This window comes from Vigna umbellata, chromosome 1 (genome assembly GCF_029865625.1).
Source record: "Vigna umbellata cultivar VRB3 chromosome 1, Vumbellata_1.0, whole genome shotgun sequence".
NCBI lineage: Eukaryota > Viridiplantae > Streptophyta > Magnoliopsida > Fabales > Fabaceae > Vigna > Vigna umbellata.
The window spans coordinates 612,105-626,813 of record NC_142165.1 but is presented as its reverse complement, the minus strand read 5'-3'; the positions used below and the strand labels follow the sequence as shown (position 1 = coordinate 626,813).

Genomic DNA, 14,709 nt, shown 5'->3' with positions numbered 1-14,709 from the left:
CATTCTCGCCAACAACAAAAATTTTCGACCTCGAAAATTCTATACATCAAGAAAATAGTTGAGGGTATAATTGCTTCATTTCTTCTTCTAACTCCCATGTAGAGTCACCTGTTCTCCTATCCCAAACTACCCTAACTAAATTGATAGTTTTTCCTCTAAGTTCCTTTGTTTTAGTATCTTCTATAGAAACAGGTTGTACTTCTACTGAGAAGTCCTCTCGGATTTGAATCTCCTCTATTTCTATAATGTGAGAAGGGTCAGGTACATACTTTCTTAGTTGGGAGACATGAAAAACTGAATGAAGATTGGCCAACTGAGGGGGTAGCGCAATCTCGTAAGCGACTGGCCCAATTCGTCTCAAAATTTGGTATGGACCAATGAACTTAGGAGAAAGTTTCCTGGAGCGGAGGGCTCTTCCAACACCCGTGGTTGAAGTTACTCGCAGAAAAACATGGTCCCCAGCCACAAACTCTAACGGTCTCCTCCTTTGATCTGCATACGATTTTTGTCTACTATGAGAAGCCTTCATTCTTTCCCGTATCAACTTTACTTTGTTGGTGGTTTGTTGTAGTAGCTCAGGTCCTATTAAAAGTGATTCACCATCTTGATACCAGCACAACGGAGTTTGACATCGTCTGCAATACAGAGCCTCATAAGGTGCCATACCTATGCTTGCTTGGAAACTATTGTTATAGGTAAATTCCACAAGAGGAAGTATTTCATCCCAACTACCAAGATGATCTAATACACAAGTTCTCAACAGATCTTCTAATGACTGGATAGTCCTTTCAGATTGTCCATCAGTTTGGGGATGATATGCGAAACTCATTCGTAATTTGCTGCCCATAGCTTCCTGTAGGGTTTGCCAGAATCTAGAAGTAAATCTTGGGTCTCTGTCTGACACAATGCTAAAAGGTATACCGTGCAATCTCACTATTTCTTTTATGTACAATTGTGCCAGCTTAGTCATTGACATTCTCAGATTTATTGCCAAGAAGTGAGCACTTTTTGTCAATCGATCAATGATGACCCAGATGGCATCATTACCCCTCATTGTTCGTGGTAAATGGGTAACAAAATCCATAGCAATGCTATCCCATTTCCACTCAGGTATGTCTAATTGTTATAGCATTCCTCCAGGCCTTTGGTGTTCCACCTTTGTCTTTTGGCAAGTCAAACAAGCTGCTACAAACTACGCTACTTCCTTCTTCATTCCTGGCCACCAAAAGGACTCCTTAAGATCTTGATACATTTTAGTCATGCCGGGATGCATGCTAAAATGACTCTTGTGTCCTTCTTCAAGGATTAATCTTTTTATCTCTGCATTGTCTGGTACACACACTCTACTTCTAAATTTTAATACTCCATCAGGTCCTAACCTAAACTCTTTAGTTGATTCTGTTTTTATCAGTTCTGCTATCTCTTTCAGGTTAGGGTCCACCAATTGTTTCTCCTTGATTAAACTTAAAAAGTCACTAGATATAGTCAAACTACTACATCTAATGAAATCTACTTCATACTCCATCTGTAGCTTCAGATCTCTGAATTTCTCCACCAATTCCAATTCTTTGATCATCATATGAGAAATATGTACCATCTTCCTACTCAAAGCATCAGCTACTACATTCGCCTTTCCCGGATGGTACAAAAGTTCGAAGTCATAATCCTTTAAAAACTCCATCCACCGCCTTTGCCTCATATTTAGCTCTTTTTGGTCAAATAAGTACTTCAAACTTTTGTGATCGCTGAATACTTGGAATTGAACACCATAAAGATAGTGTCGCCAAATCTTCAGAGAAAATACCACTGCTGCCAATTCTAGATCATGAGTAGGATAGTTCTTCTCATGAACCTTTAATTGTCTTGAAGCATAAGTCACTACCTTCCTTTCTTGCATGAGCACACATCCTAACCCCTGGTGTGAAGCATCACAGTAAATCTCAAAAGATTTACTTGGATTTGGGATGATCAATATTGGTGCACTTGTCAACCTGTGCTTGAATTCCAGGAAGCTTTTCTCACACTTATCCGTCCAAACAAATGGTTGATCTTTGCGAGTTAGCTGTGTTAAAGGGGTTACTATTTTAGAAAAACCTTCTATAAATTTTCTATAGTATCCAGCTAAGCCTACAAAGCTTCGGATTTCCGTCGTAGTCTTTGGTCTCTCCCACCGTAGCACTGCTTCCACCTTGGTTGGATCTACTGCTATGCCTTGAGCTGATATAACATGTCCCAAGAATTGCACCTTATGTATCCAGAATTCACACTTTGACAACTTTGCATATAGTTTCTTTTCTCTCAAGATCTCAAGCACAATTCTTAGATGCCTCTCATGTTCTTCTCGACTTTTGGAATAAATAAGTATGTCATCTATAAAGACTACGACAAACTTATCTAAGAAGGGTTGAAAGATTTTGTTCATGTAATCCATGAACAAAGCTGGAGCATTAGTTACCCCGAATGGCATAACTACATACTCGTAATGCCCGTATCTTGATCTAAAAGCAGTCTTCTGTACATCTTCAGCTTTAACCAAAATTTGATGATATTCAGACCTTAGATCTATCTTTGAAAATACTTGAGCTCCATGCAACTGATCCATCAAATCATCAATTCTAGGCAAAGGATACTTGTTCTTGATGGTTAGCTTGTTCAACTGCCTTTAGTCGACACACAATCTAGAGCTACCATCTTTCTTCTTCACCAGTAGTACCGATGCCCCCCAAGGTGATACCCTTGGTCGGATGAATTGTTTTTCCAATAGCACTTCAATTTGCTTCTTCAGCTTTGCCAACTCTGCTGGGGCCATTCGATATGGAGATATCGATACGGGTCCAACTCCAGGTATTAAATCGATGGAAAATTCTACTTCTCGTTGAGGTGGCAATCCTGGTATTTCTTCTGGGAATACATCACTAAACTCATTAGCTATGGAAATATCAAGATTTTGTTCATTTTTCTCAATTTCAACATGAGTCAAGATAATGAAACATAGAGATCCTTCTTTCATTTCCTTCAACACTTGTTGTAATGACAACAACTCTGCTTCTTCAGGATCAGGGAAAATCAACTCCTTCTTGTTACAGTCTATAAGGATACGATTGGTAGATAACCAATCCATTCCTAAGATTACATCTAAACCTTGTAAAGGTAAAGATATAAGATGTACTTTGAACCTACGTCCTTCTACAATGATTGGACATTGGGGACATATCCTCGATGTTTTTATCAATTTAGAGGCCGGTGTAGATACTATAAGATCATACTGCAGCTCTTTTACGGGTAGGTTCAACTCTTGAATAAGAGTTTCAGACAAAAAGGAGTGTGTCGCTCCAGAATCAAACAACACATTCAAGTCTCTACCAGCTATATTACAACATCCAATGATGAGAGTACCTGATTTGGCAGCTTCTGCTCCCGTTAAGGCATAGACTCTTCCAGTCGCTTGTGGTCTATTGTCAGTCCTTCCCTATTGAGGCGGTTGTTGAGGTTGAGTTGTTCCTCTTCAATTAGAGGGACAATCTCTAGCAAAATGTCCTTCAGCTCCGCAAAGAAAACATTTGTTGCGTAGATTAACTTGTGGACAGACGCTCTTCAGATGAGGTCCTCCGCAGACGAAACATCGGATTATTCTCTGTTGTGTTGTTGCTGATGAGGATTCCTCTGAGGCTGCGGTCTGTCATAAGGTCGATTCCTTACATGTTGTCCAACTCGTGACCCAGATGGTCCTCCCACCCTTTATAACTTCTGCTGAACTTCCATCTTCCTCCTTAACCTTTCCGCAACTTTGGCATGTTCAACTAAAGCAGAAAACTCTTTAATAGCTAAAGGGTTCACGGCTAGTTGTATGTCTGCTCTCAATCCATTTTTAAATTTTCTACACCTCCATTCTTCATTTGAGGGTTGGGTGTAGAAACGTCCCAACTATTTGAATTTGTCTGCATACTCAGCCACCGACTTGTCACCTTGCACGAGCTGCAAGAATTCCACCTCTTTTGCATGTCTTACACTGTCCGAAAAGTACTTAGCGTAAAACTTATTCTTAAAAACTTCCCAGGTAATAATCTCACTACCTTCCTGTAATACTAGCTTCATGTTGTCCCACCAGTGTATTGCTTCTCCGAACAGCTGATACTCGGAATATGCCAACCTAGTTTCTGATGAACAATTTTTCGCATCAAAAATATTTTCCATATTCCTTATCCATAAATCAGCCTCATCCGAACTAGTTCTCCCATTAAAAGTAGGTGGACGGTGTTGTAGAAAGTTTTCTAAGGTCCATTCTCGAATCCTTTGAGCTTCTACAGACGTGCCATTCGCAGATAGTTGCCTTAAGGCTTCCACATGTTGTCTTTGACTGGCTTCATAACTTAACCTAATTGCTTCTAATTGTTGTAGAGCAGTTTCGTGCTGTTGCACTAAAGCAGCGCCTTGTTGTTGAAGAGCAGATGCAATAGTCTTCAAAGCTCTTGCCAAGCTAGGCATATTAGAGAATTCACCGTTGGGTTGTGTGCGAGTCATTTCTCTGTTCACACAGAGAATTATTGTCATTATGATTCATAATATGAGTTCGTAGGATAAATCCACAACTCTTAGGTCATCATAAGGACGAACCGCTCTGATACCATTAATGTAACATCCCAATATCTCACACTGGATAATTCATAATTTATATATTGTAACATTACATTTACGGTAACATTCCGTAATCTCACACTTAAAATTTCATAGTTGATATATGTCTATACATATTTTAAACTCAAATTTCAACTATAAACTCCTAAATATAACTTGAATTCTTCTAACTTATTCTTTGATCTCTTTCTTCATTGGTACTGGATCAGACGGCATTCCTTCATCTACTCCCGTATAACGAATTATACGATCATCGTACATACCCAAACACAAACAAGTAGGGTGAGCTAACATGCAACAAATCATTTATAAAACATGCATAATTGCTTTGATACTAACATCATATAATAATTATGTCATACACCCTCAAACCATCATACCACAATTCCTATTAGACACTCGTTCCACAATACCCAATGAACACCACAATACCCAAAAGACACTCATCCGGATGATACGTTGATGAGCGGTCACGGGAGGTTATGCACTTGTGATGACTTCTACTTTTTCTTACAAATATACTTCCAAAATACTCTATACCATTCACAAGGTAAATCCTCAACACTATGTCCAAAACCGACACATAGACCAGGACCTCCTGCTCCTCTCACCACATAATTCATCCCTCTCTACTTGAGACTAGATGATTATTAGAGTATCAGGATAACCTCCAACTACAGGACCCTCAACATCAACATATACACAATTACCACATCATTACAGAATCTCTCCACGTGATTCATACAATGCTCACATTCCTCAACTCATATTATACCATTACGAAATCTCTCCATAATACTCATATCATGTTCAGACGCATAAATTTAAATCCAATATAATAAATTACAATCATCACAGTTAAAATTCATAATTTCGTATCTACCACAATAACATGAATTCATTCCAACGAGATATATTGCACAATAGTTTAACAGTACATAATCTGTTCAACAAGATTTAAGTTAAAAGCTTGTCGAGTAGACTTCCAGGAAAGAGAGGTGCGTCACAATGGACAACTTAAGTACCAAGTCTTTCCTTAGCCAAAGTGTTCCTCAACTAGTTTTAACAAATTTCTTATTTACAGATTCAAATTAACAGCATATAATATTAACACATAAATTCAATATAAATAAATATACAGTAAGCATTAACAGTATTCACACAGAATTTCAAGATATGAATAGTAATAAAACAATACTAAATCAGAATATAAAAGCTTAGAAAGGTTAGCTTCCCTACCTCTATTCCAGACTTCTCTTGCTCCGAATTTGTTTCCCCGAAAACTCTTCAGAACCTCTACTCTAAAATTTCTTCCTACTCCAAAAACTTCCTAATTTCTTCTTTTCTCATAATTCTCTCTACTTCTTGGTGCAAAAACTCCATTCCTCTGATTTCTATTTATAGGCCAAAATTTTGGCACTATTTGTTTTTTTTTTACTATTCCTTATTTTATTAAAAATATTATTTTAATTCAAATTCTATCTGATCCTCTTTGCACCAACGTGGCTTTCTTATCACTTTGGCACTATTCATCTTTTTACTATTCACTATTCACTTTACTATTCACTATTCACTTTTTACTATTCAATTTTCTTAAAAAAAATCCTAAATAAGTTATCAAAAATTTGAACCTCTCCTTCTAGAATTACTATAATTTTATATCCAAAATTTACATTTTTCTATCCATTAAAATTATTACTAATAAAATGCTAAAATTTACTATTATAAATATTTTTCATGGATCTTAAATTGCGGCTAACTGCTTTAACTGAATTGTGATATTCGACTGCATTAGTAGCTAAGTCGACTAAAATGCGTCTGAGATGTGTTTATCTATATATTGACGCGAATTTGAATTCTGTAAGAACTTTTGTGAATTCTAACATTTTCATATTCATTACAAAAAGGTGTGATCTTATAGAGAAGAGGAAAACGCTTCAAGAATCAAATTGAAAGTGTGAATATCAAGTTGTGATTTCTTGTGAAGCAAGATTGCTGGGATTTCAAAGAGTTGATCAAATCTGCATAGAGAGGTGTTGTTGGAAGATCAGAGTTGACAATCTACTGAAGATTGGGTTATTTCCCTATTGTGATTACAGGAAGAAGAGCGTGCTGCGTTCTTGACTTTGAGGGGTTTCTCAAAGGGTTGAAGACGGCAAGAGAGGGGACATCTTACTGCTGGTCTTTGTGTGTTGTATGCCTATATTTTGATTAGAGGGTTAGAGAGGTGTTTTATATTTTTCACGTGGAGGTCTCTATAAAAGCCTTGTTGTAAAAACCTTGATCATTATAGTGCATTTGCTTCTTGGCGAGGAAGGACACTGTATCTAGGCTTGGCCGAACCAGTATAAAAAGTAGTGTTTGATTTTTCTATCCCTACACTTTTACTTAATCGACTCTGTACTGCGTTTAATCAACTTTATTTCCCCTGCACTTAAAAATCTTTTTCTTTGTGTTTCTAGAAAGTTTTTATAGTGATCTACTTTGCGAAAAAGATTTAAAGAAAACATTATTTTTGTATTTCACCAATTCACCCCCCGTCTTGGTGTTGAAAATTAAGTCTTTCTATTTGAACACTTACTGTGAAATACGCACATATTATGACTGTCACATATGTTGAACATATAATGTGTTGAATGATGCATACCTTGTTAGTATAGTGATTATACCTGTGTATGCATACTATATGTTTTGATTTTATGGAATTCACATGCACATAAGCACATATGAATGACTAAATCGATTACAGTGGTGTGATAATCAATTCAGGTCATCAGATAACTTGTGTTTTTAAACTAAGGCAAAACAACTTGTTTTGAATCGATTATAATAGTTGGGGAATCAATTGAAACATGTGTGTTTGCACATATCTTTTTCAAGTGTGCTGTGATGTGAATTAGAAAGAAAGGTTTTCAAAAATATGCTAAGTGTTGAAGCTTAATCGATTACATCGATTTTGTATTCAATTAAGTCTATTATTGATTTGAAAACTATTTCATGCTTGTCATAACTGTTTCAACGGTCATATTTTTAAATGTGTAGACCAAGCATTAAATGGAAATCAATTGCATTAATTGCGTATTCAATTACGGAGCTGAGTTAGTTATAAATTTGTTACAAGTGTTTAATGTAACCGATTAGATTAAAAGAGTAATCAATTATATTGCATCTAAAATGACTAAAACTATATATAGACGCGTTGATTTGATTTCTGTAAGAAAATCGAGATTAACATTTTCATATCTGATTCAGATTGAGTTGAAAGGTTTCACAGAGGTGATCAAACGCTCCAAGAAACAAGAACTTGTCGTGGTGGACTATTCTTGAAGATTTCTTGAGAGACAAGCTTTACGGATTTGAAGAGTCTGATCTTTTTGCACAACGGAGGTGCTTGTTGTGTGATCAGGAGAAGTTCTGAAATATTAGGGTTGATGTTTCTCTATGCGTGTCATGAGGAAGAAGAACGAGAAGTTCTTGTACTTTGAGAGGGTTCTCAAAGGGTTGACAGCAGGAGAGGATTGTTCTTGCTGTAGGGTTGTTGTATTTGGATATATTAGATTAGTGAGTTAAAGAGGTGACTTACATTTTGATAGTGTGGTCGCTGTAAAGCCCTTGTTGTAAAAACTCATATCTCTATAGGGCAAATTGGCTTTCAATCTCAGGTTAATTGAAAGGACACTAGATGTAGGCATTGAGGCGGAACCAGTATAAAACTCAGAGTTTGATTTTTCTTGTCCTTATTAGTCTGCATTAATCGATTACATATTGTCATCTTCGAATATGCATATTGTTACATTGCATACATATCTCTTACTGTTCAAGAAAGATTTAAAGATTCATTCATTTTGCGAAAAAGATTTGATAAACAAGTATTTTTATAAAACAACAATTCACCCCCCCTTTTGGTGTATAGAAACAAAGCTCATCAATTCTAACAATTAGCACTAGAGCTAGTTTTCAAAAATTATTTGAAAAACAAATCGATTAACCTTTTTGTCTAATCGATTATTTGATCCTGAAAATGGCTTTTGTTTCTCAGACCTTTGGTGAAGGTGCTTCCACAAATAGACCTCCCCTATTTTTTGGCAAAAACTATGCCTTTTGGAAAATAAGAATGCAAATTTTTCTTGAATCAGTAGACAAGGGTGTATGAGATGCTACACTCAATGGTGCATTTGAACTCACTCATGTGATAAATGGAAAAATTGTTTTGAAAATCTTTTCTGAGTGGACTCAAGAGAAAAATTGGAGAGCACAATATGATGTTAAAGCACATAATGTTATTGCTTCTGCTCTCACAATAGATGAGTTTTTCAGTGTTTCCCAATTCAAGACAGCTAAAGAAATGTGGGAAGTTCTTGAAGTCACACATGAGGAGACAAATGAAGTCAAGCGGGCCAAAAAGAATTCCCTGGTGCAGGAGTATGAAATGTTTAGGATGAAAGCAGGAGAGACCATTTATGATTTGCAAAAAAGGTTCACACATATAGTCAACCATCTGATGGATCTCGGCAAGTCTTTTGAAAAGGAAGAAATCAACATCAAGATTCTGAAAAGCCTAAACAAAAGCTGGAAACCTAATGTAACTGCCATATCCGAGTCAAAAGATTTAACTAACATGAATATGGCAACTTTGTTTGGCAAGCTTAGGGAACATGAACTGGAGCTTGGTAGATTGAGGGAAGAAGAGGAGATTGAACAGAAACAATCAATTGCGCTCAAGGCTACAAACCAAAGAACCTCCAAGAAGGCTGAATCTAATGCTGAGTCTGAGGCAGAGATATGTGAGAAAGAGGTCATGAGTATGATGGTAAAAAAATTTACAAAATTCATGAAAAATAGAACTGCTGAAACTGACCATGCAGGTTACACAAAAAGAGGAAGAAAGAACTCCAAGACCAAAAATGTGATGTGCTATGAATGCGGTAAAGATGGTCACATAAAGACGGAATGTCCAGAGTTGAAAAACAGACAAAAGACTGACTCCAAGTATCCACAAGACAAGAGAAGAAGTAAGTAGAGAAAGACTTACATTGCCTGGAGAACAGCGATGATGAAACATCAAGAGATGATGACCAAAGTGTTGAGGAGGAGTCAAATTTGTGTTTCATGGCTGTATAGTAGATTTAGAGGACAATGACAACGACTTCAAGAGTGAGCCTATCGAAGTAAAGTATGACTTGTTGCTTGACACATACCAAGAACTGCATGCAGAAGCTATGAAATTGCAATACAAGGTAAATCGATTAAACTCTGAAAGAAGAGATTTTGAATATCGTATCAATAACCTTGTTAAAGAAAATGAAAAGCTCACACAGGAATTGGAAGATGCTTTGCAATCTGTTAAAACTGAAGTCCAAATTGTAGAGAAAAAATGTGAAAACTGTCATGCTCATTTAGAAAAGATTGATTACTTGACAAGTACGCTATCTAAATTTACTCTAGGAAAAGATAATTTAGATGTTGTTTTAAGGTCAAAAGGTAGAGCAATAAATAGACAAGGAATAGGTTATAAGGCTAAGAATAATAAAATTAATTATAAGAAATTCATTGATCTAAGCAAACCTGTTATAAATGCATGCTTTTATTGTAATACCATTGGGCATACTGTTAGGAACTGTTATTACGGAAAGGTTGGTGTTCCAAGAGGAAAGTACAAGTGGATTCCAAAGGAACAACCTCCTATAACTAACCATAAAGGCCCCAAGTTTATTTGGGTACCTGCATCGGAACCGTTTGATAATCTTGCAGGAAAGTAAGCTGCTATAGAAGTAGAGAAGTTCTCAAGGATGGATTGCAGTGGAATATATCAAAGATTCTTGAGTAACTCGATGTGGTAACGTAAACTATTAATTTCATGCACTCATGCATTATAAGTTTTTGTATGTGAATGTATGGTGTGTGCATGATTGATGATTTCTTGTCTGGTTAATGTTTTTGTATGAAAAACTGTTTTCACGAATTTTAATCGGTTATGTTATAATCGAAATCGATTAGTGTTTCTTTGTGTTATTTTCGTGTTTTGGTTGAATCAGTTAAAATTGAAATCGATTTAAAATTTAATAAAATCGATTTTGAATTGTACAAATGGGCTTTCAATGTCTGTAATGTTTTTAAAAGACACTAAAGTGATCAAAGGGTTTAAACACAAGCTGGTGAGTGAAGTGAACGAGAGACATTCGATGGGAAATGCGAAGCGCCGAAAGGTGAGATTTTCTTTCCCTTTCCCTTTTCCCGCTAGTTTCTCACCCTATAAAAAGGGGTTTCTCTCTAAAAAGAAGGAGAAGAGACATCATTAGACATAGTAGTTGAGGTGGAGAAAACATGTGAGTAGCGAAGGGTAGAGAGAGGGTTCATAGTAGTTAAGTTTTTTTGTTTTCATAGAGTCGAGAGATTTGCTTGCAATGGATTTCGCTTAGGCTCTCGCGAGAGTGACAGACCATGGGAGTTCTTGGTAATTTCTAGTATCAATATTGTAATTTCATTTTCAAGTTTTAATGAATCTTTACATTTCCAGTTTATTGCTCTTGTTTAATTTTATGATTCAGATTACTCTTTCAATTCTTGCATATGGACTTTAATTTTCAATACTCGTATATGTTGATTCCATTTGATGTTGAATATTGATGTTGGATTCTTACAGATTTCCTTTATGTTTCTTGTATTGATTCCTTCTAATTTCATATGCTTTAATGAGTTTGAGAAGTATTTTTTTTATTCGTTTATTCAATTGTTACTTGATTTTGTAGGTTTAATTAGAAACTAGTTTAGGTAGATAATGATTTCATTTTGATTGCAATGTGTAGGAGTTAGATGTTGTTCTGTTCATTTTGGTTTGCATTTTTGATTTCCTAAATGTCTAGCACATGTAGTTGTTTTGTTTTTGTTCTAATGATTGGTAGGGTTAAAGGCATGTTTCTGAATTGAACACACATAGATTTGTTAATTGAATGGGAGTTACCAATTTAAGTTCTGAAATATGAACTCAAAGACCCCAAAGTGGGCTTTATTTTACAGAAGGTTTTCCTGAAAAGTGCATAAGACTCTTTTCATGCAATCAATGCTTGTTGAAGTCTGGAAATTATCTTTACCAAAGTTCTTTGTATGATTCTTTGCTTTATTTGATTTGATATATGATAGACTTAGGATAATTGTTTAAATTCAATTTTGTTTTAGTTTAAGTTTCATGTCTTGTTCAATATTGTTGTGTTCATTTGAGATTTGTTTTCATGCTTTAGATGCATTAGTAGAATTAGGATTCATCACTTGTATGTTTCATTCTCTACATAAACAGTTTACTTTCCTATTTCAATTTTTAGCATATTGGATGATATTTATTTCACTAGTTAGGTTCTTATTTTCTTTCCTTATATAGTTAGTTATAACATTTAGAAATTGATAAAAATAATAGTTATTTTAGATTAAATTCTGCATCTTTGTTCCTTTTAGGAAGCATAACATCTTTCATGCATTCATTTAAGCATTAGCATATCATCTTTCATGTATTGCATCCATTTTTGTTAAGCAGACCATTTCATTCTCATTTTTTTCATACATGTACTAGTTTCAAATAGATAGGATTATGCATTATTTGTTAAATTTCCTTTCTTTCAAATTGAATTTCTTTCCCCACCTTGTTTTGTAGTAAATAATTAGTAAATAAAATAACAGGACTTTACTTAACACTTTAAACTTGATTTTAGATGAGTCTGAGGATTTATACCTTGGTTCCCCTTATGCTACATTAGTGCAGACCAAGTTTATTCTATTTTTTCCGATAAAAAGACAGTTTAACACATCAACACAGTTGCATCCTAGCGGTTGGGGTTGTATTCAAGCTTTCAAACTGATTTATAAGGTAGTATAATTGTCTTTGTCTCTTGAATGCTTTACGTACTTTTATTGCACATGTTCCTGGGGGTTGGCTCTGAAGTACCTAAAAACACTAAAAGGGGTGGTTGAATAATGTTAATGAAAAAAATTCTATTCGCAACTCTTCTGATATAACATGTTATAGAGCTTTATGCTTTTATTTTAAATGCTTAGACGCTCTACCTAATGAAAGATTGTTTCAAGAAATGCTTTTGTCATGCTATTCAGAATGTACACTGTAGAGTTTATAAGAACTTCCTTTGTTTAATAGTAACCGTTTAGCTTGGGAAGTTTGTTCGTTTAGAAATAAAAACTCAATTGTAGGTTTTGTAAGAGAAGCATTCAGGCAAGAGAGAAAAATAATTGCACAAATATTTTATACTAGTTGACTTCAACTGAGCTACGTCCAATCTCCTCCGTAGAGGGTTCCACTATAATCTCCGTAAGATTACACTGAGTATTCGCACCACTCCTGGTCTTCTCAGTCAGTGAGTAACCACCTATTACCCTAGACTAGATCAGTATTCTCACCACTCTTAGTCTCCTTAGTCAGCGAGTAACCTCCTGTTACCCTAGACTGAATGAGTATTCACACCACTCCTGATACTAAGCAACCTTGCCTAGTTCCTTAACTTAACCAAGTTACAACAAATGTTTTAATTCTCTTCAGAATTGCAATCAACGATTGCTTACATGTCGTTCAGACTATTACTCTCGTAGACAGAATGTAATTACAATACAATGCAGTCTAAACACCCGCAGGTGTTTATCTCTTTTCTCTATTTCACTTTATTACAAATAGTAAGTAGTATATCAATGAAGCTCGAGAGTTTTTCTTTTATTCTCTTTTCTCTTCTCTTTTTCTACTCGTATGTATTTTTTTCCTTGAGGTCTTTCTTTCTTTTTGAACGCTTCTCATGATGAATATTTGGTTGTAAGCTTTTCTCTAACTTACCTCTTGATTCTTCATTTGAAAGCTTTTTATTTATAGGCGTTTGGATAAATGTCTGTTAGACTAAGATTTTGGCCTTGATTCTTGTACTTTTTCTTTCTTCATGTACAATAGTCGTTGGATAAAGTCAATTTGTCAGAACATACTTGCTTTTTCAATCATTTGCTTGAAGTATGTTTGATGAATCATTATTTTATACTATTCACTTAACTTTTCGCACCAAATCTTACTAGTGAATTGTGTTTAATTCTTCATTATTGTCTTATTTTCACTAATTGAGCTTAATTTGATCAGTAATTCATATTTTTAATTAATTTGGATTATCAGAATCTAATTATTCTCATTATTATGTAAGACAATTTTGGAATTATGATTAGAACTTCAAGAGGGCTCCCACATCATTTAATTTCGTTTTGTAGTTTTAATTATTTTAGTTTTGGACAAATTTGCACCTTTGTACCCAATTTTATCTCTTATTTTGTAAGAAGCCCATATGGAGGGCATTTTCGTCTTTTGGGGTTTTAAAACCCCAAATCAGATTTGAAACATTTCATTCCCTCATTTTACTTTTTTCTTTCTTAGGTTTTGGAGCATTGGTGCATTTTCTCCCCCCTCCCCCTTTTGGGGGTTTTAGGTTTTGCCTCTTTTCCTTCTTATGTCGAATATCTTGGTCTAATTACAATTTCGTTTTGTTCTTTTGCTTCAATTTATATTTCGTTTTCCATTGCTATTTGGATTTACGTTTTCATTGCAATTTCGTTTTGCCCATTTGCATTTAAATTTTTGTCACATATTTGCGTTTTCATTTATGTTTTTATTGGGTTTTTGAGATGAATTTTGTTTGCTGCAATGTGTGTTTTAATTTCTTTTCAATGAAAGAGTGAAATTGTTTGGGTTGGTAATTGGGGATATTGTAATGCTTGCTTTAGATTTCCGGTTGGTAATTACGTTTCTATTCTTGCCTTGCATGATGTCAATTCGAGATTGTGCTTGCAATTAAGTATACGCTTAATTGCCTAATTGATGTTTGATTTTCGCTTAGTTAATTGGACTGTGGGTGCAGATTTGATTGGGTTTGTGCAATGTGTTTGCTTAATTCATGTTTTTGAAGATCGGATTAACCTTCGCTTAATTTATTTCACTACACAAAAATGTCCAAAAACACCCCCACCAAGTGTTCGATCTAATGACTGAACCAATGTTTGGTCCTTCAGAAACGACCTAGGAGTCACTTCCTAGTCTATATTACA

The 14,709-nt window shown here is 35.2% G+C and overlaps 1 protein-coding gene across 1 annotated transcript; it reads right to left on the bottom strand.

The window, feature by feature from the left end:
- Positions 1–2,662: 2,662 nt before the first annotated feature.
- Positions 2,663–4,521, bottom strand: LOC148204346 (uncharacterized). Its single transcript, XM_088105583.1, has 3 exons — positions 3,926–4,521; positions 3,719–3,785; positions 2,663–3,469 (listed from the first exon to the last, which is right to left on the bottom strand). The coding sequence occupies exons 1-3, from the start codon at positions 4,519–4,521 to the stop codon at positions 2,663–2,665; spliced, it is 1,470 nt and encodes a 489-aa protein (XP_087961709.1).
- Positions 4,522–14,709: the final 10,188 nt, after the last annotated feature.